The sequence below is a fragment of the Python bivittatus genome, unplaced genomic scaffold, assembly GCF_059951505.1.
Source record: "Python bivittatus isolate LINGU-HERP-01145 unplaced genomic scaffold, Pbiv_v1 ctg000330_np1212, whole genome shotgun sequence".
Taxonomy (NCBI): Eukaryota; Metazoa; Chordata; class Lepidosauria; order Squamata; family Pythonidae; genus Python; species Python bivittatus.
In genome coordinates this window covers 56,853,018-56,875,897 of record NW_028277058.1, presented here as the reverse complement: position 1 = coordinate 56,875,897, position 22,880 = coordinate 56,853,018, and the positions used below count along the sequence as shown (strand labels likewise).

General features: G+C 40.7%; 1 protein-coding gene across 24 annotated transcripts in view; it reads left to right on the top strand.

Moving 5' to 3' along the window:
• The window catches only part of CELF2 (CUGBP Elav-like family member 2), a 545,664-nt gene that overhangs the window by 229,825 nt on the left and 292,959 nt on the right, over positions 1-22,880 (top strand). For 2 of the 24 annotated variants that reach the window (XM_088141396.1, XM_088141394.1), the window contains exon 1: positions 15,469-15,799. The exons of 18 other annotated variants lie outside the window; for them this stretch is intronic. In XM_088141396.1, the coding sequence (XP_087997522.1) occupies positions 15,726-15,799 (74 nt within the window). In that variant the 5' untranslated portion in view covers positions 15,469-15,725. Of the gene's footprint in view, positions 1-15,462; positions 15,800-22,880 lie in introns of those variants that run through there. 4 more of the 24 variants (XM_088141377.1, XM_088141382.1, XM_088141400.1 and 1 more) reach the window with 4 other exon arrangements.

Below are 22,880 nucleotides of genomic sequence, written 5' to 3'. Positions count from 1 at the left end.
TCCTCCTTTCTATTAATTTTCTCTTATATCACTCTGCAAACCTCTCCATGTAATATCTCTATTTTGTCATTTTTATGTATACTTCCTTTTTTCCTCTCTCCTTTTGCTTTTCAAACAAACAAACAAACAAACAGAAACTACAAGAGATCCATATTGTAGGGTATGGTTGAAAGGAAAACATAAAATTAAGATTCTCTGTCTGATTGCTGTGGTTTTGGCAGCTGTCCAAGAAACACAGTTCTAATGCTGTCCTCAGCTTTAATTTGGGGTGTGTGTGCGTGAGGATTGTTGGTAAGCTTTTACTCCTCAGTGCCTAGATTTCTGGTGTCCATCCTTATCTTGGTCATTTATGTTTGATTGATGCCTTGCTAATTTGCCCAGGAATCTTCAATAGGATGCCAAAAAAGAGAATAAAAATAAATACAGACCAATTATGAAATAGCTTTCTCTCTTTCTCTGTCCCTCTGTATGAATGCAGATAAAATGGAACATGAAGAAACTCCAAGGCCATTAAGATGCATTAAAAGTGATAGGCTCTTCCTGTTGCCTAAAATATAACAAAGTAGGTGCCAGATAACCATGAAAAAAAGGGGAGGTTATTTTCATACGGCCATAACAAAAAGTTGTCTGTCTCCAAAATGCCAAAGCAAATTAACATAATGCAAATGTACTACCTTTTAGGTAAACTAGATGGACATTTAGAAATAGTTTTTGGATTTTAAATAGGAATACAATCTATCGCAGAATCATAGACTGTGAGGGTTGGGAGTGACCTTGGAGATAATCTAAACTGCCTTCTGGTTAGTGCAAGAACCTACTCCTATGGTATTCCTAAAAGATGATCATCCAAGTTCAGCGCCAGATGACCCATTGCTGGTTGTGGGTAGACAACATTAAGGCTCTGTCTTGAGGTTCTTTACCTTTAAAGTGGACTTGGAGGGGACAGTGTGAGGGTTCTTTGCTTTCCAAGGATTGGACACACCACAGCGTAGCAAATCTATACAAAATGCTTTATTACAGCACACACCTTCCCCAACAACAGAAGGTTGTTGCTCTCCACCCTTCTAGGACTCGCAAGGTGATGTAGCCATGCAAATATGTCTTTAATACTCAGCCCTTTAATACTTAGTTCAAACAAAAGTCCCAACTTCTGTAAAGTGGCAGACAACCTTCACCTCCTTCCAAATGCTCTTACTCTAGCTGGAATGAGGTGCTGCTTCAGTCATCTCCTGCTGCTCCTGCTGCTCCTGCTGCTCCTGCTGCTCCTGCTCCTCCTGCTCCTGCTCCTGCTCCTGCTGCTGCTGCTGCTTCTTCTTCTTCTTCTTCTTCTTCTTCTTCTTCTTCTTCTTCTTCTTCTTCTTCTTCTTCTTCTTCTTCTTCTTCTTCTCCTTCTCCTTCTCCTTCTCCTTCTCCTTCTCCTTCTCCTTCTCCTTCTCCTTCTCCCTACTGAGCTCCTAGCAAAGCTCCAGGCAGAACTCCTACCATGATATGCTGCTCATCACAGCTTGTGATCCTGGCCGTTGAATACTAGTCCTCTTGCCTGCTTGTAATAGCTGCCAATCTTCAGATGTTGCCTCTGCTTCCCCACCTTTCCTCCTACACACACACCTTCCCATTCTGTCTTAGCATTTCCTTTTGTAAGCTAAGGGCCTGCGTGGGGTGAGGCTGCCTCTGGATGTTGGCACGTCTTACAAGCAGCTGGAATGCTGACTTGGACGCTTGTGAGTAAGGTTGTGAGTTAACAAATGAATGTATGAGGGAAATGGGGTGAGAAGTATTTCCGCCTGGTTGCAGCTACTTTTTCCAACTTCTCTCCCTCACAGTCATTCAAATAGATGCGAGTTTGATCATCATACTTCCTGGACAACATGTATCACACCAGCCCCTCTGGTCTGGGGGTCTTCAGATCCTTCTTTAATTGTGCCGCTGTGGTGGAATTTAAGCCTGGCCCTGGGAATGGGGAAGGGAGGATTCCAGGTCAGTCCTGGAACAGAAGAAAGCATGTGAATGAAACTGAAAATAACCCCACCCTGATTTTGTTTGGTATAAGATGTAGTTGAGAGAAACTCTGACATACTTTCAAGATTCTGTTATCATACCCTACAACAACAAAGAGCATTTCTGAATTTCCATTGTTCCTGTTCCCTCATCTCGCCTACTTCCAAGGGTTCACAACAACAAAAAGGGGTGATGTGTGTCAAATAAGTCCATAGGACAGCTGCAACCCTGCAATTGGGCACTGAAAGGAGTGGGGCTTCAATTCTGCCTTCTTGCCTGCCGTCCTGATTTTTCTGACAATCACACCTCTCTCACAGATATCCCTAGCTGCAAGCATTCAGGGGCAAAATGAAAAAATCTGGCAGCCTTTTGAAAAAGCCACAGTGACACCCCTGTGGCCTTGATCCTTGGCCATAACAAGGCAGCCCACTCCTGAAATGGAGAACTGTTGTGTGTAACATTAGGCACAAGATCACTCCACTTAAATTATGGCGGTAGGAGCATTGGAAGAAGAACCTCTGAGGAAGATGGTAATTGTGAGGCTTTCTGCGAGATGCTGCAATACTCATTACTGATCTCCATACCTAGATCAGACCCTCCCCCCCAATGCTGAGACTTCTGGAAATTGCAACTCCCAACACATGTGGAGGCCTAGACTAATGAAGGTCTTCCTGTCCCTCTCTATGCTCCTTTTTTTTCATGGTAGCCTTGCCCTGTTAGGTTCTGGCACCTGTAGCATCAGCTGGACTTTCTCTGAGCTTGGAAACTAAGCAGGCTTGAGCTTGGTTAGTACTTGGACTGGAGACCTCCAGGGAGTACCTGGACTAAACATAGGATGGGGAAGCATTTTGTTCCTCTTGCAAAGAAAGATCAGGGTCCATGGTCAGGAGTCAAGCTGAACCTGAAGAAGACATAACCATTTTTCTTAGACTACCTCTCATTTTCAAAACAGTGAAAGCAGATGTGGCCTGTTAGTTGCTTAAATAAAGCAATAACCTATGCCCTGGTCATGCTTTGGCTGTGACCTACTTATATCCTGCTTCACCCTCCTTTCCCTACAATTCAAGGGCCTTCTGAATTTGTTATTCCCTCAAGGGATTTGAGGCTGAAATTTAACAAATTGCTCACCCCTCTTACGTCTCCCATTTTTCCTGGGTGAGTCACGTGTCATTAAAAAGGACAGAAATACTTTAAAAGGCTCTGGCTGAAAACCAAGTAGGGGTATTGCTCCTGCCATAGAGGAGAAGAAAAACACAGACAATTGCTGAGATGGGTTTGTGTGCACATGCCTAAGAGGTTGACTTCAATCATATTCATAACATGAGTGTGTTGTGCCCAGAAGTGCTATCTGCAAACGAAGCTAGCTATCTAGGTTTCTGACCTATTTCTTGAGAAGACAATGCACTGTGAAGAATTACAAATCTCTGATTTCCCCTATTTCCTAGAGCATGGGTATAGAAATCTATAAAAAGCTCCTGGGGGGTTAAATCTAAAGGAAAAAAGCATCATATTTACACAAATCTCTTCATTTCTTCATTTTTACTGAGCTCCCATATCCTTTAGTCAGGGATGAAAAGCTGCCCTTTCTGCAGACACAAGATTAAAAAAAAAAACGGAGGAGAGAAATTAATCCCTCTCTACTCTAGGCTGGATTAACCACCATCGAGGCCTCAGATCAAGCATCAGGTCACAGCATCCATCCGGAGAAAGTTGTAATGACTTTTCCCTCTTTTCTTCTGTTTACTTTTCTTCATTTCACATTCCTGCCAAGGTTGTTCCCAGGAATTTTACCGGGGTGAGGATCGTATACAAAACCCAGTTGCCAGAAATTGGTTTAAAATGGCATTCGTGGTCTATATACTCTCTAACAGTGTCAGGTTCTTCATAGGCATGAGTTTCATTGCCCCCCGGTTGAAAATGTTAATGGTGGTTTTGATGTTTATTTCTATTAATTTTGTTGTGTGTTGCATCCTCTCTATTTTTATGACTGTAAGCTGCCTTGAGTGTTCAGATATAGTGAGGTGGGGTAGAAATTCAAGCGCCAATAAATAAAACAAAAAATAAAGCCATATGCATCACCACAGCCACAAAATACCACATAAGGAAGGATTAAAAACAGAATGATACCAAGCACCAAATCACACTGACGCTGTCTGGAGAAAAGTGGGGTGGGGTAACTAGTAATGTTGTTAATTTTCTATCTCTAATTTACAAGCCATGTAGAATGTTGACTGCATTTTGGGTAACTGAATGCTAGTTAGTTGCAGCAACTGGTAATGGGGGCTGATCTTGAAAAGCTAAGAGGAATCAGGCCTGGTTGGCTGGGAAACCACCTGGAGATCACTTGGGTGAGACACCGCTTGGAAATCCCAAGGAAAGGCAGGGCCGAATCATTTCCATGTGGTTGCCAAGAAAATGACATGGGTGGGGTCTAGTTTCTCAGTCCTTTAAACAGCAGCCATTTTCAAACCAGTCGATGCTATATATTCAATTTGCCCGTAATTCATTTGCTGCTGAATTTTCACTAAGGGTCTGGGTGTGTAATGACTATCGGTGCTAGATGCAAAATGGCATATCCAGATCTCACTCCAGCAATCAATTCACTAGGGCCATAAGCCTAAGCATGATTAACTCAGAGTATACTTATGGGCATACCTGGACTTACTTTGGGGTAAAGGCGCCTAGAGTTGCAGTCTAAGTCATGCCAGGCAAGTTAAGGTTATCTTGGGCTCTTCTACAATCATAACTGCAGGAATATTAGGGTTCCTTACAAGCCTATTATAGGGAATATTGTACAGAAGATGCTGTAAAAAACAACATACAAATTAAATATTTTTGTAATTTTAAAATGGTGTGGATTATTGCCATTCGCCCCCCCCCCCAAAACACATTTTGTTGCCCTTGGTCATAAGCCTTGGTATAAGCCTTATTACTACTACTACTACTTCCTCTTCTTCCTCTTCCTCTTCCTCCTCTTCTTCCTCCTCCTCTCCTCCTTGTTCTCCTCCTGTATTTTTTTAAGCTGCCACCACTGGTTCACATGGTCAAAGTGCCAAATCAGAGTGACAGCAAGTGTGGGAATTGATGCCTCCCGTACTTGTTCTGAAATCTATGAGATAGCAAGTTGAACTGGCACTGGAGGAAAACGGTCAAGCAGAAGTAGTGAACGTAGAACGCCACCTTATACTTAGCCAAATTTTGGTCCACCTAATTCAGTGTTCCTGATGTTTTAAACATTAGTGCTGCCATTCCTAACCAAGTTGAGGGTTATCAGATTGGGCAAACTGAGCTATGTTAGTCTTGCTAAGGAAGTCTGGGTAGATATAATCAGATTTCAAACTGAAACCAGAACCAGACCTATTTAGAAATATCAAGGATTCAACCAAGGGCCTTCTTCTTTCACTGATATATCATAGGTGATATTAGAACTTGTGCAAAGGCCAAGAAAGAAAGAAGAACATCTCTAAACACAGATGACCAACAGATGGGGGATTTCATTACAGGATTATCTCATAAATGGAGTCTTAATCCATCAGGCATACATTCCAGGATTCCAAAAGTTCAAAAAGACCCCACCTTCGTGAACTTGTTAATAAAGGAGGGTGGAGTGTACGTGTGCCCTATCACAGTTCTCAAAGCTCTGGATTTGGAATCCTAGTGCCCATTAAAGAAAGATCATGTGAAAGCTCCTTCCTAGATCATGGTCTTAAGGGGCCTGATAGGTATCATGGTACAGCTGTTGAACATTGATTGGAGAGACTCAGATTCAGATCTCTACTAGTTATGAACCTTGGTGGCTGACTTTAGACCAGTTGCATTCTCTCGGCTTAAGCTGTGTCTTAAGTATGTTGTGAGGTTGTTATGCCATGTAGTCATTGTAAGTTCCTGCATTGGGCAAAGGGTTAATCTCTGCCTTCCAGCTCTTACATTCTGTGAATCTATGAGGATAAAAAGGAGGTACCCTCATGTGCTGTGTTAAGCTCCCAGGAGAAAGCGGGGCTAGACACATATTAATTGTTAGCCCTCTGAGGTCATCCAGATGAGAAGCACAACCATGAGTACTAACTCTATCTTTATTGTAAGCTTATACTAACAGACTCTTGTAAGACTGAAAGTATTTCTCCCCTCCTTTCCTTTTACTCTCCGGAAAACTAGGGAGGGTCCCTTCTGAAATGCTTCCAATGCCTCCTCTCCTTCTGTGGGTTGAGATTATCTTTTACATGCCAGTTGTCCAGTCTGAGGTTCTTCCTCCTGTCTCCCAAGGTCATTCCCCTGTACCATTACAATAATAGATAAAATAAAAGAATTGACTGACTTATGTTGCTGAGCGTGGTTCTGTTCTGTCCATAAAGCTACAATTCATCACTCCCTTCCTTTTATAATCTGAATACCCCCACAAAATAATTGCAAGGTAGATAATGTTTGAAGGTGTGCTTCCATGCAGCCCTCGTTTTTAACCAACCGACCGTTGTTTTACGAGATTGCTGCCAATTGATTTCCTTGATTGCATTTATTGTATGTATGTTTTACTGTGTCATTAATTTGATTTCCAAGCCACTTTGTGGCCTTTTAGGAATGTGAAAAGAAATAGAAAATGTGTAAGTAGGCTACTCTGGAAAGAGCTTAATGCTGACTTCTCCTCATTCCCCTGCTGCAAGGAACAATTTTCTCTTTCATGTAAAATAAAGGAAAAGTACACTTAAATGAATCTGACAAATGGTAGAAGGCAGGCACTAAGCTGAAGGCAGTTATATAAGGCATATCCTGCAGGGTTGCATATAAGGAATGAAGGAACCAGCAGTTCTCAGGGCACAGGCAACAGTTACGTCAACATGGATCAGGTGCCTCCCCAAACCAGCAAAAGAACAGCCAAGTATCTGTTGACTCTTAAAGACAGGAGGAATAAGCCTACACTTTAGGAGCATAGACTCATCAATAGGTCTTGCTTTTTACACACTGCAATGGGTAAACCTTCTGGGTGTATGTGCCTTCATTCTTCACTGTAATACAATCTCAGATCTTGCTTAATCTTGCCTATGAGTCTTCTGTCAAGTAAGCCAAAACTTGAAGAAGGAGTTAAGTGTCTGGAGAGGAGAGATTTACAGCCATACCTGGCATGAAACCTGATCCTGCCTCTTTTCCCTGATTACATAGTTGTTGTCTGGTGCTGGTACTAAACTGTGTGACATTCCTCGTATATATCAGATTAACAGCAGCAACAACTGTGTGGTATTTTGGGACTAGATTATGAAGCCATGCTTTGAAAATCTACAGGTAGACGTTGCATCTGTTTTTGGTGAGCGAATGGACTCTTTGCTAGGAAACAGATAAATATATCTGTTTGCAGGGTTTGTAGCAGCCCTACATTCTCCATTTTAAAGAGACTAGGAGGATAAATTCAGGCACTTTACTACTATATGGCTCTTGGAACTTTGTAACTATGCAGTTCTAGGTTTCTTTGCTTAGAAATGGGGCACTACAATTTTAAACGCATTTTCTTGGGAATCCACCCCATTTCTTGGATTTGCTTCCAGGGAAAAAGTGCTCAGGACTGGGTTGAAAAAAAATTAGCCACTCTTTAAGACTTATATTCTAACTGGCAAGACTTCACACCAAGCACAGAGAATGGATTCTGTTCCTGTTCTGCCTTCCCAAGTGATACAAGAAGGGGAAAGAGAGAAGGAGAAGATGATTGGGGAAAGTTCAGGAATATGGGATGGGCTCTTCATAAGTTTTCTAAAAGTTGGGAGAATTTGTTCAAATGCCAGACTGCACATGTTTATGTGGAGTCCTTGGTGCTCTCTGAAGTTGGTCGGTTGAGTTGGAGCACTGATGGTGTTACCTAGTCAGGGAATGAAACGTCTGCAAGCCAACAGCCAAGCTCAGAGAGTACCAAGGACTCCACAGTTCAACAATGAGCTACACATATTCTCTTCTATTGGCATGCACGTTTATATGGAACCATATTGTGTGAATCTAGAAAAAACACTAAAGGGCATGTTTCTTGCAAATATCAGAAATATGTTTTTTTTTCTGTTTTTTAAAAATATTTTTTTCTGTTAAAAATAAAACCTAACCACTGATATCTCAAGTCAGGGGCATAGAGGAATTGGACTTTCACTTATTTAACAAGATGCACTGTAGCGTTTTGCCTATCTCAGATTTTCCAGTTAAAGTCTCTTAATATGTTGGAACTGGAAAGGTTGGGAGTTGTAGTTCCAACACATCTGGAAGGCACCAAGCTGAGGGACACTGGTATTGTGCCTTGTCCTTCCAACAATAATGTGAAATTTGCTTCTGGGTGCAATTCAAAGGGCAGGCCATGACATTTAAAGCCCCAAATGGGTTGGAGACCAAAATATCGAAAAGGCCTTCATAAATCTATCCTTTTTGGAAGAACAGCTAGAAATGTTCCCCTCTGATTTCCCATCCTATCCAAAGCCAACCTAGTGTCTTAGTTAAAGCAGGACTTTTCAGTCATTCCCTTATTTTGTGAACTGGAAATATGTTTCACTTCAACTCTTAGTTTTTAGGCATAAGGTGAAGAGTTGGTTCTATTCAAGCTCTCGCTTTTTTTCTAACTGGTTCCCACTCTCCTAATTAATCGTTGTTTTAAACCTCAGTGCTGTATTCTTAACTGTGATTTTAAATATTGGGTGTATTTTTAATTTTTTGAACTATCCTTTTTAGATGGTCTGAGTGCTTTTTAAGTAAAAAACAAAAAAGATCCAGATACAAACTAACTACCTTTAGGTTTTCCAGAAAGTCTTCATTGGCTATTGTTTGAAATAAAGTTTTAGAATAAGTAAGCTAGTAATCCAATCCAGGAAAGTTTGTTCTGGATCTCTTTTTCTGATTAGAATGAGGTTAAATAGTGAGGAAATGTAAGAATTATATAACATCAAATGCATTATGCTATTTTGCTTCATTTGTGTCCTGTACACACATTGCAAGATCCAACATGCATTATTAACAGAATCCATACTGCAGAAGTTTAAATATTTTAAATGTAATGGATTGTAAAATTCTCAAAAATACAAAGAATGCTCTGACTGTATGAACTGTCAGCTAGTGGAACAGACGACCACATGAAATTGGGAGTTCTACTTCACTAGAGGTCTTCAAACAGAAGCCAGATGGTCATCAGAGATGCTCTAGTGCAGTGTTTCTCAACCTCAGCCATTTTAAGATGTGTGGACTTCAACTCCCAGAATTCCCCCATCCAGCGTGCTGGCTGGGGGAATTCTGGGAGTTGAAGTCCACACATCTTAAAATGGCTGAGGTTGAGAAACACTGCTCTAGTGGATTTTGCCCTGAGCAGAGGCCTGAACTAGAATACCTCTATCTGCCTTCTAACCTTATGATCCTATGATCCTAATACGAATAGCACAGTAGTAGATATGCCCAAGACTGAAACAAAATCCATCCATTGAAAATAATAGCTGTATTTTCTTTGAATTTGTAATCAAATGGGGTTACATTTGTAGATGTGGTGTATATTTAGAAAGAATGAAGCCTGCCTGGTTAGTCCAGGAGATTTGGAACTAGGCCTTTTTGGGATCTTATTTAAAAGGGGGAAGGTGCCTGCAATGCTATTGGTTTTAAACATGATCCAATGAGATTTTCAGGTACATTACTGTAGGACTAACAAATCTGAGCTGCAGACCTTGAAATGGCCACTAGATGGCAGCAGGATTAAGGCTGTCTGTATCTCTGCCCCTAGTGGGTGTCTGGAGTTTTGCAGCTCAGATGTTAGTCCTACTGTGGGGAAAGATAGATAAATGTAGGAGTTCTTTTGAGCGTACAGATATTTTGACTGGCAGGTGGTACCTAAAACTACTGTCAATCTTTTGTTCTGACCCGCTCCCTTTCCAGCCCACCCTAGTGTTTTCTACTGCAATGGAACAATAAAGGTACCACTTCTGCTGCAAAACTCTGGAAGAATGTTTGCAGCAGAAGAAGAGTTTCCTATGATTTTTGCAGCCTAGATCTGGTAGCCCGACTGTCAGCCCTTCAAATTAGGCCAGATTAGAAAACCAAAGTTATGAAAACTAATACTACTTTATTGTAAGGTTACAGTAACAGAATTTTGCAAGTCTGAATATGCTTCCCCCTCTCTCCCTTTGTGAGAACTAGGGAGGGTCAAGCCTGAGACGCTTTCTCAGATTGCAGTTTTGGCCCAGACTCAGATTTCTTTTATCTGGCCATTGTCTTGGTTGCAGCTCTTCCTCCCATTCCTCAAGGCTATTCCTTCTTCCCATTACACCGACCTATTGAAAATAACTTTTTAAGAATAAAAGGTGCTTCTTTTCTATCATGTTCAGAGATGCTGACCAAATTTAAGTAGCGTTGCCTTGTAGGCACCCCCCATGAACTCACAGAGACACAATATTAGCACAAAGCAGACTAATGTAATTGAAATGAAAGAACTGAGCAGTTTCTTAAATTATCCTCAGTGTAACATTAATTGAGAGAGCCGAGTTGGTGTAGTGATTAAGGCATCAGGCTAGAAACCGGGAGACCCTGAGTTCTAGTTCTGTCTTAGGCACAAAGCCAGCTGGGTGATCTTGGGCCAGTCCCTCTCTCTCAGCCCTAGGAAGAAGAAGGTAAGGGCAATCCACTTCCAAAATCTTGCCAAGAAAACTGCAGGGACTTGTCCAGGAGTTAACACTGACTCGAAGGCACACATACACACACAAACATTACTTTGGACTCTATAAAATTTGGACATCAATTCCCATCCGCTGTTTCCAATGTCAAGGAATTATGGGAGCTGTAGTTCCAAAGGTTGGCTTGAGATTCTCTCTCCTTGCTTCAGAAGGAGAAGTTTGTAGAATTTCGGAATAGTGGATGGAGCTAACTACCGAATGATTTTTGGAGAAAGCTTAGTACCCCCCTGAGAGAATCATCAGTGGTCTCATAGTAGCTTAACGGGCATGGATCTCTTGTCATATAATCAGGGTGATAAACTCTTGACCACACTGATCACCTGTTGAGGCCAGAGAAGGGTCACAGTTGGCTGGTAGTCTCAAACTCCTCTTGCTGATCGTACAGTTACGCCTTAAAATTCTTCCCACTGATCCATGGATCTCAACCACAAATGACTGCACACAAATAGCTTCTCATGATCCTCCTAATATATGTTAACTGATTTGTTTTAGACAAGCCCACTAAAATCATTACAAGAGATTAACAAGCAGGAAGCATGGTAGTTACAAGCTGAAATGGCAAGCACAGAAATGGGTGTGAGGTCCTCTCCACAGTAAAAAATGCAGAAATAGGACCACAGGGAAATGTATAAATGTGACTGTAGCACCCTTGGGATTTTTGATCTAGCATACAATGAGCATCGTGTGCGAGACAGAGTGTGAGCTTTTAGTAAGAATAGTTTCCTTCTCTTCCGTCGGACATGGAGACACTAAAGGCCCACAGTAGGTAGATAAAGTTTTAAGATTTTAAGAGGGAAAGTTGTCACCAGCATTTAGATATATTTTTCACAGCCAGCTTGGATGAATGAAGCTATATTGGCTTGGTGTTAATGGTGGTTATTCTTAGAACATTGCAGTGCTCAAAGTGCAGCCTTCTGTATGTTCAGAAATCAGTAATTGGCTTAGGACAGACAGGAGAACATATAGCCCTCCTGTTGTTCCTGAATTATAACTCCTAGCAGCCTGGCTGATGGTTTCTAATTCTGCAAAATGTGGAGGTCACATGTTCTCCCTTCCTGCACCAGGAATACCTCCCTCACATACACATTCACATAAGATAGTTAAGGTTGTTCTCCATTAGTCCAACCTACCTTCCCCCTCTCCCTCCCCCGTGTTCCCCAGATATGCTGGATGTCTTTATTCCTACTCGATACAACCAACAGGAATGAAAGGATGCATTTGGTATTCCCAGACAGCTGTTGGAGCCCTTATTAGAGCAAGCACAAGTGGGCATCAACCATTTCAACATCCAGCAATGTAAGGGATTGATGCAAGAAGAAGGGCACGATGGGAAGTAAATATGGTTGGCCATTGGTGGTGGTGATCCCACGTATTGAGACCCCACCAGAAAGCACTATGCGGACAGCCTCCTGAAGCCTGGAGTGGATTATATTTATCCACTCTTCCTTGGTATGAATGAAGGAATCAGCCTATCTCCGTTCCATGTCATTTCCTGTGTTCTGCTCCACTCCTCTTTCATCCATTATATTTCCTTTTCTTGAAAACTCTGCACACATACACCCAAAAAAAAAAAAAAATCACAGCTGAGCTGTATTTTATCTCAGAAGATTTGTTTTTCAAAAGTTCCCATCCTCCAACGATACATTTTAAATGCACTTGGTATGTAGTTTGAGCTGGCAATTATGTCAGAACATTCAGGAAGTGTGAAGGCTGCGGGTAATTAAATTCTGATCTGCAAGTGCAGGATCTGTCAATCGGAATGGAATTCTCCAAGCTCAAGTGCTTTTAGCTTCCTATATTTTGATGCCAGCCTTCTCCAACCTGAAATCTGGCCATTCCAATTCCAAATCATTGTGTGAGCACCTCCAAGGTGGGGGAGGTTGTTCTTGGAAGCTTATTCCAATGCACCATGGTCCATCCAGGCTTCATGCACAACTGAATTATGCTGGTTTGCTGGAATACCATGGATCACTATAGACCACATTCCACCTGCTCACACCAAGGCAAGGATCTAGGGGTGCATAGGGGTGCCCACAAGCCTTGTTCCCAATGTTCTATACCATCAAATATCCCTTTTCATATGTTAAGTGCTAAGATCTAAGGTGGGACTTGGTTCAAGTTAATATACTTATTGACTGCTGTGATAAGCCAAACCCATTTCTGCTCCTAGGTCCAACCATGCAAAGGTCTTTAGAGGACAATGTGAGCTTAGGGACCACTTCTTGTTATTTGTATATTAGCCATTGGAGACCCAGTTTGGTGAAATGGTTAAAGGCACCTGGCTAGAAACCAGGAGATGGTGAGTTCTAGTCCTGCCTTAGGCACAAAGCCAGTTAGGTAACCTTGGACCAGTCCCTCTCTCTCAGCTCTAAGAAGGAGGCAATGGCAAACCACCTCCAAAAATGTTCCCAAGAAAACTACATGAATTTGCCCGGGCAGTTGTCGGAAGTCAAAACTGACTCAAACACACTATATACATTATATATATTAGCCATTAGAACTCATTAGTTACAAAAAGTTTGCTGTGGCAATAGCGTAGATTCTGACTGAGTCCGTATCTCTCTAATTAAGGCAGTACTGAATTCCTAACGAAACTGACCTTCTCTTATAAAGTTTTTGGTTTAACCCAATATCCTCAGCCCCTTTGAAAATGATGCCCTTGTAAATATTTCGGTTATTTCATTATTCTTGGTCATTCTTCCCTGCTCCTCGCATAGTTGTTCCTCCTTTTGTCCACATTGTACATTCCATGAAGTAGCAGTTGACCCATCTTTTAGGCTTACATTGTTCCGCAGACCCACCGTTGGATTGATTGATGATACCGTGTAAGTAAATAACTTGTAGGGTGCAAGGCAGCTGGGAAAGTAACTTGTAGAGCCTTTTTTTAATAAGGGGGAGAGTTTTAGAAGAAGCCTGCATAGAAGGAAAGAGGCACAGAGAAGCTCTTAGTTGTATCAAGGTGCCATCGTGGCATTAATTTATCAAGTATTTCAGCCAATTTAGCCAATTATGTCAGATGCAGAAATTCTCTACGTCGGTCCATACAAGTAAGCATATATGGTTGTGGGGGGGGTGCATTCCTCTCTTTCTTCTGTTTTATGAGCTGAGGCTAAATGGATTTTAACTTTCATTTTAATTGGTTGGTTGATTGAAAATTATTTCCATAGTTTTCTGATGGCCTGGAAGATACTTCAAGCTTCTTTTGCCCTCACTGTTTTGATCTGATTGGCTATTGCAGATGCATAATTTTGGATTAAGCATCCCAGGGACACCATATCAAATATAGGAATTTCATGTTAAAACAGAAGGCTACGGGACTAGAATGAAATAATCAGAATATTCGGCAAGGTTTTTATTGCTAGTTAAAAAAAAAAATAGTGTTACATTTAGCATGCATTTTGAAATTACAGAAGATTCTCTGCAACTGTATAGCCATATAATGATACCTAGATAATTTGCTCAGATGAAGAAATGTAATGCTGGTGTTGAATTACCCTTTTGTTTAAATTGTTCTGTTTCTTGATAGAGTTAAATAAGTAGAACTATTTTTAAGATGAGCGTGATTATGTTTTAAACCAAGTAAAAAGAGTAACCGTTTCCTCTTCTAAAAGTTTTCGGCTAACCTCAAATGCCTCTGACAAATTGCACAGGAGATTCTGAACCTTTGTATAGGGGGAGAAAATATTTTTATTTTGTAAAAGCTGGTTTGCTGAATTGATGTGAAGGAAGGAGACATCTGCTTGGAATCATGACCTGCCTTGTTAAAGTGCCTCATTTATTGTAATGACTCGCATAAGAATGCTTTGTCCTTCAAATTCCTTGGTATATGAGATATCGGAATTGGTGTTTAAGTCCCTTGGAAACAGAACCATAAATAGGTGGGTCTGAGAGGATCTTTAATCACAGTTTTTGCTGTTTTCTTCTCCACCTAGTCCTGACTGCAAGTTTCTTCTGGTAAGAACATTTCTCTCACCATCCCGTTCTCAGCTATCAGGGAAAAATTATTCTTAATAAGTTTGCTCGATTTTCTAGCCAGCTGCTGCTTGAATAATACAGTTTCTGAGTTTATTATCCATATATAATTGAGGGTCCAAAAGGGAGGCATGCAGTGTGGCCAAGTTCATCCCCCAAACCCCAAAAGGTGGGTCAGCTTTTTCATATCAATCAGCCCATCGCCTCTTCCCCTTCACTTGATAAGGACTCTTTGATTTGTGGACTGATTCGCATGAAACTCCGTTCTGCAAACCCTGACACGTCATGCCACGAAATGAAACCGGGGGTGGGGGCTGAAGAAAAAGCCCTCCGGTTCTCTTGAGGAAGGTTTTGTTTTTCCAACCCTTTAAAATTCTTGTCCTCGGAGGGATCCCCTTACATAGCCCGACCCCAGTGAGCCATCGGCTGCTTTCCAGAGTTAAATGCTGCAGAGTTCTTCCTTGAAAATCCAACATAGAGACCTCTATTTTTTTCCTTAGCCTCCTTCAAATTTGGGAGGACTTGCTGCTTATTTTTTCTCCTCCTCCTCCTCCTCTTCCTCCTCCTCCTCTTCTTCCTCCGCTTCTGCTTCCTCTCCTCCTCCTCTTCCTCTTCCTCTTCCTCCTTCTCTTCTTCTTCTGCTTCTGCTTCCTCTCCTCCTCCTCCTCCTTCCTCGATTATTGTTATTGTTATCCTCAAGAGAACCCAGGCTGCCCAACGTGCATCGCTCCCTGTAGGGGCCCTTTGGGGTGGCAGGGGTTAAAATCTAGCTGCAGTGGGAAAGGAACTCCGCCTCCAGATCTCAGCACCTGGCGCTGTATAGACAGTTGCTCAGCAGTAGAGTCCAGAGCGGGTTGGCGGACACGAAGAGGGGGAGAGAATGTGACAAGTGGTGGCTCTCACTGTTGCCTTGGGAGGCCTCCCGCACCTGTCTCTTGGCCAGGATAGTTGTCGAAGCAGCCGCCGACGAGCAGGAGCAACCTCCTGATTTGCCAGCCAGAGCGGTGTGCAGAAGAGGGGGTGCAGGAAAGCAAGGGGGGGCATTTGAACAAAACGGAAAAAAAAGGAAGGAAGGAAGGAAAGGACATGACTTCTTCATTCAAGCTGGATTTTCTGCCAGAGATGATGGTCGATAGCCGTTTGCTAGTTTCCGACAGAATGTAAGTACCGATGCCACTTACCCACAGCATCTGATCTTCAGCTGGAGCTTCCCACTGCCTGGCCAAGGTTCTCGGTGGCGGTCTTCTTTGGGTCTTCTTTCTTTTCTTCTTCTTTTGAATGGTCTAAGAGGGTTTGCTTGGTGGCTCTGTAAACAAAAGCACTGGATTTTGCTTCCCACTCCCTCTCGCTCTTTTCAAGGCAGCTGAATCGCTGTTGGACGTGTTGGGGTAGCCAAGCAAGGATTTATTTCCCTCTCTTGTCACTTGCAAATTCTTTTGTGGTCTCCAGTGTGTGTGGATGTGTGTGCAAGTGTGTGTGTGAGTGCGCGCGCGTGCATTTCCCCCTTCTCTTCCCCCCCCCCCCCCCAGCTTTTGCTGCCTCCTCTCTCCCTAAAGCCATTATGTTTGATCAGTAACATATCTCTACCAGGAATGCTGCTTCTGAAGATAGCTGTAGATAGATGGGGGAGAGCAGAGACGAAGAAGTACAATTTTATTCTACTTAAATGATGGGGAGCGGCACATGGAAGAACAAGACGACGAGGAAGAAAAGAAGAATTTTGAAAAATGCATGCTCTTAAAATCAACTCAAAATTCCTCTACAGATATTGCTCCTTCTGCATCCCAATTTTCATTAGTGTGGTGCCATAATCAGTTCAGATTCACAAAAAAACAAACAAACAAACAAACAGTAAATTAGTCATGGAGATTAACTGCCTGCAAATGCAAAAATGACCTGGTTTTGTGACAGTGTAGGAGAGAAATTAGATCAGGCAATTTGACCCCGTTCTTGACTCTGTAGAATGTAGAGCGTTAATTATTAGGAAGATGATTCTTCTATGTGGGGATGAAAATGCTGGCAAGATTTATTGAGAAATGCTGCGTGCTGGAATTTAGGAAGACAAACAATCCTTGATTAATTTTCTCCCTTTCTTGTTGATCTTAAAGTTTGATGTATCATCTTCTGAGGCCAGCTCTTGTCAAGAAAAGTGCTCTCTGAGTCTTTTCAGAACAAGAGAAAAACCTTAGTTTTAAAACTGGAACGTAGAAAGAGAGAGAGAAAGGAAACCATAACCTTGTCCTGAGAAGAAGAAGAGAAGAAGATGATGATGATGATGATGATGATGATGATTACTACTACTACTACAATATTGTTTCTTTGGCACGTCTGCTTAGGGAAAAAGTATGCTAAAGGAGTAACACTTAATTAAACTTTGTGCATGGTCCTCAAAATGACAGTTTTGGATTTCACTGCTCTTCACATGATCTAGTCTTGATCACATTGTAAATTCATTCAGAGTTGCAACATCTGATTCTCCGCCATGCCCTACCCCACCCGTGGTCAATGGCTCCGTGAGGCATTGGATTTCTTGTAGTTCAAAGAGTCGCAGAGAAGAGCTATTTATGAAATAGCCATCTGTTTTAGCAGCTGCGGATTACCAAGTTGTTAAAGGGAGTGGGGGGTGGGGGGGATGGGGGTGGGATTCATATTTAATAACAGTGATCCTTTCTTTCCAATGCATTGAGGAGAATACAGTTGTATCATTGATTGATCCTTGTGTTTTTCAGATTTAGATAATCTTGCATTTAAGTCACTGAGTTTCTTTGAGGATGACTGTGTTTGTAGAATTGATATTTTGGGGGTCCAGATTCTCTATAATATTGGATATAGTTTTGAGAGAGATGGGGGGTATCATTAGGGTACTTGTCTTTCATCCATCAATGGAAGATTGACACTCTTAAGTAGTTCTGTAGAAGATAACTCAAAACATAAATGTTTGATTTCTGTATTCTTTTGCGTTTTGGCTTACACAATCTTCCTTCTGACTCTCAAGTTAGTCTGAAAAAGGATAATGGATAATAAACATCTCTGGACCCTGGTCTTTCCATAGTGGTTTGTGGACTGCCACTTAAGTTTATGGAAATGCTTTCTTAATTTACCCACTGCAAGATGACAACTGCGTCAAGTTCTTTCCAAACCTAGTTTTCCAACCTCCTGTGGTGTTTGAAAGTTCTCCAGAAACCATCGTTATTTCAAAGTAATGTTGTTGTTATTATTATTATTATTGACTTTCAGTACACTCATTCTATGCCACTGGTGAAAATAAGGCAAAGTTATATTTTGCTCTGATAAATAGCTTGTATTTCACTCTGCCCCCCTGCCTCCAATTAAGAAGCACAAGCGGTATCTGTGGCAATTCTTGAATATTGTCTTTTTGGGTGATCGTGATCTCATCACAACGGAGAAATGGAATTTACTGGCGTATTTAAGAGCTGCAAAGATTGATACATGTTTGGGAACGCACATAAAATCTAATGCAGAATGTTTGTATCAGCGAGGAATGACTAGAGGAGGAACTTTGTCTGTGTGGCCCTTGACTTTAAATAAGAACAGAAGATGTTATACTGTTTGTACAGCACTGATGGACTTATTTTGTTTTTCCCCACCCGTAAACATGCTAGAAGCATATGATGGTAGCTAATTCTATCCAGGAAGCCTTTGAAATCAGCCACAATGATGATTGAAAATGTGTACCGCCTGATTGCTCATGAAGAACCATTTATCTTACAAGCATGTCGTCCTTCTCAGTAGTCCATCACAGATGCCCATAATGATGTCCAAACCATTCAAACCAGATATATATATCTTCCTTATGGTGCCTCTGGGTGAGCTGTTTAAAGTTTTGGGTTTTTCTTTGTACGTAAGGGCACTATCCATTTGAATTACCATTCATGAGAATTCATACAAAGGGATAAAAAAGGAGAAAAGAACAGAAGCCATAGGATTATGCCCCAGACCGTTAAGTTTATTTTAAAAGATAGATTACAGAATTTGATCTTTTGCGACATGTAAGAGTGTTTGTGAATAAAATTTAAAAGATAACTAGATATAGATGGGAAATAGTGGTGTTATATTAGGACCCTTTTATAGCGGTTTCCCAACTGAGTTATTTTAAAAAGAATTTTGTTGCTCAGTGATAATGGCTAAGTTTGCACTGATGGCAGACACATTTGGATCTCCTTGAAATGCTATAGGTTTGAATTCCATGCTATTTCTTTCAGCACTTTGAAATTTGATTTGCAGCCCAGTTTTTGGCAAAATTAAGAACCCAAATCAGGTCTTCTCTTCATCATTTCTTGCTAGGTTCATAATATTCCAATTTGATGTTATGCTGGCTGCATAAGCGAGCATTGATCAAATAGGGTTGCTGTGTTTTAATATTTGCTTTTTTGGGCTTCCTGTGCTAATTCTAAAGGTGTATGTGGTTTAATTCTTTTTTCAGAAGTAGCTACTGCCACGGTCTGGGCAAAATAAGCAGGACAAGGAAGTCCAGGGGTTCTGTCTCATGCAGTACCAGTTGTAGAAAAGGACAACCCTCAAGTGTTGTCACAAAGAAGATGAATTCTCAATTATGTGTCCTTGATTAAAAGAGGTCGGTCACTGATGGTGCCTTGGCCCGGGGATCCCCAGACCTCCAGTTAGTTAGCAGCACTGTTCAATGCTACCATTGGGGGGTCTAGAATCAGGTACTGCTTCTGTCATTGGAGGTACCCTAGAGATGATAATTACATCTCTCCCCATTTCGTTAGTTGCATAACCCAGTCATATGAGTAGAAAAGGTCAACTTCGTTTCAGAACTGGCCTTCACCTTTTCTACGGTTGCTTCCAATCAGTCTGGGCACAGTCACCTTGATCCAAAGAGATACGATCTTTTCCTCTTTGGAGAGGATGGGGGACAATATCTGCATGTATCAAGGGCGTGCATATGGTGCTTCCCCCTTTATTAATCTGGCTCAGCCAAAATAGCACAAAAGAGAGTGCAAGCTTTCAAGTGATCCAGAGCTCTTCATCTACCAAGTTGTTACAAAACAGCAGGGGAGAGTAAGAAGGAACAATGTATAAATATATAGCCAGATGTTTCAGGTATGCAGTTCAAAGGTGTTTTCAAGATGGAGAATTGTTGTTGGAATGCGTTACTCAGCGGATGCGTTATGGGTGTTAAGTTACTTCTTGGATTCAGGGGCAAAGTCTTCCTGTCCCATCCACTTCTATTTATTGCAGAGAACTGGACAGGGAGATAATATCTTTGTTTAATGTCCAGTTCATCTTAAGATGACCACGTTATCTTAAGCAAACTCACTAAAATCAGATAGATAGTTTCTGCCTGTATCTCATGATTTTTTACAAAGGCTACCCTTTTACTTTGGTGAAGGCCACAGGTACACAGACATCCTTATTTATAGGGATGAATGTATTGTTTTGGTTGAAACAACTAGAAAAACACCAGTATGTACCTGTCACTTCCATGGTTGGTTCTGGATCAGACTGATCATCTTCTGCATTTATAACCATACTGTTACTGTCTTTGGGGAATGGCACCCTTGATACTGACTTGGCAATTTGGACAATATTTACTATTGTGGACCAATGGCTCTAACTCCACTACTGCTACAAACATCTCAGAATCAATCAATCAGTGGCAAATGGAATGGAGTTTTCTGCTTCAGTGGTTCAAAATAGAATTATTGAAGTTGGATGTTGCATCAGAGAACATCATGAGGCTTTTGAGATACCGCCAGAAAAATGCCCTGAGTTCTTCATTAAAATGAGTCTTTGAGTTTCCTTGCCTTATCTGGACTTGGATCAGATTCTTTCTCATCTATGCCCTATCCTAATTACACAGCAGTGGACACAATATCTTTGTGGAGAGGGTGCCTTTTTCTCTTACAATATTAGCAGGACTAGAGAAGTTAGGATATCATTGTCTGCAAAGCATATTTCTTGAGGGGAAAAATCTCCTAGAAATTCCTTTGGAGCCAAACCTAGTTTCTGTAGGTTATTGCAAAGATGAAATGTTCAAGTGCATATAAAAATAGTAAACTGCCGAGCAGGCATTGCAAAAAAGACTTTGATAATCCCCACACATACACACTCTCTCTCCAGTTTGCCTGAAAGAAAGCATCTCCCTTGTTATCAGCTGTTATTTCATTCTGCTTTCTTATCGTATGTTCGTATTTTGGAAGACAGTTCTATCGTTGATCTGGGTGTCTGTATCTTTTCAAATTATTACATATAGATTATGGGTTAATCACTTCCATTTCCTTTGGGAGCCATTGATGAAAATCATAAGAAGAAAGGCTTTTTAAAAAATGAATGAAAATTAAAAGCTTCCAAACTGATTATGTATGTCATGATAGGTATCTGATAGATAGATAGATAGATAGATAGATAGATAGATAGATAGATAGATAGATAGATAGATAGATAGATGGATGACAGTAGGTAATTTTCTTCCTGTTCATATTCTTATAATGGTTATATAATAATAAGGTCCACAGTGTTGATTTCACTTTGAATAATTACTAGATTCACAGGAGGTTATTATTAATAATCATTAGTATTATTGGTAGTGGTGCTGGTGCTGTAATTATGCCTGTGAATCTCGGCATAATAAATAATTAAATCAAATGAGCCACTGACTTATAAACAAATCAGAAGAAGGGAGAAAACATATGAGATTAGAGCAAACTGAAGCTTTTTTCAAAAGACAACAGATGTAATATTTTGTTAGCAATCATCTTGCATTGCTTTCGCAACATAACAGCTTCCACCTATTAGATGCGCGCCATCTTGCTCTAATCTCGCTTTTTTTGCTTCTTCCCCTTCATCCAAATTAAAGCCTAATGACTAATATAGTTTATTTACTTTATTTTTTTTAATGTTCTTCAAAATATTTCAAAGTGAGATTCAGCATCTTATCTAATAGTCTGGTATTTTATAGTCGATTTTATGAAGGCAATCCAGTTCCGTAATTAATCCCCAATGTGCTCTAAATAAATAAATAAAAGTGCCCGAATGATAGAATGGAGAACATAATGCAAACAGAGCTTAGCTTTTTACGAATTTGTGGAACGCAAGGAATGTGTATCTCCCAAAACTGATCCTCTAGATATTACAACAGGAAATGGATGCACTATCAAATATGCATATGACACAAAATTCCTGAATTCTGTCCTCAATTTACACGGTTCTCTTTTTGTTTTGATCTGATCTGATGATTCCTTTGTGTTGTGGTAGTGTTGTCATGCGTTTACATTAATTGCTGTTGCTTAAGGATAGATAGATTTTTGGACGCAGTTGATCAAGTGAGGTGCAAACGTTGTAATGAGACATCATACAATTACACAAAATGCTTGGGGTGAGGATAAGAGGATAGGGAGTCTGTTTGGAAAATAAAAACTAATTAGAACAATAACACTGACACACTAAAGTAATTGTGGAATGATTATTCTCATTTTGAATTGTCAGTCTTTAATTGTTTCAGCCACATTCCCAAGATCAATATTCATGGGTGAAGAGAAAACACTGTATTTTCTGCAAGACGTTGAAGCTTTTGCACAAGAAAGGTCACTGGGAATGGATATAGCTCAGTGGATGTGCAATTGTGTTTTACATGCAAAGCACCCCAAATCCTTGTTATTTCCAGACTGAGCTGAGAAAGAACCTTGTCTGAAATCCTGTATAGTTTTTGTCAATCCATGTCAATAGTCATAGAATGCAAATACATTTATTTTTATTTAGGATCATTCTGGCACCAGTTTTCCTGTCCCATTTTCACATAAGTTGGATAATAAACTTTTAAAACTAAATGCATATTAAAAAACTTGCTCTTCAACATATTTTCTCACATTGGGGATATTTTGAGAGCTGAGAACTATGTCAGAACACTTGTGATGTGTGAAAGCTGGTGGGCAACTAACTTCTGTTTGGAATTTTGGTCAAACCTTTGATTAAAATCATATTCCGTCAGTCTGTATCAAAAGTTACGATGACTCTAGATGATTATATTCCTCAAACATCTCACATGGACAATCCTAAAGTAGATGGGCCATACCAAGCCAACATTTAAGTAACAGTGAGACTTTTAGATAATGTTTAGTCTAATATTTTATCTGCAGTGAATGATGTTGGTAGTTGTTTCAAATATTAACCTCATTGTTTTGATTCCAAGATACTTATGGTCCTTTTTTCAAATCTCCTGAAGCCCAATATGTTATTCCATCTGGAAGATTCAAATTG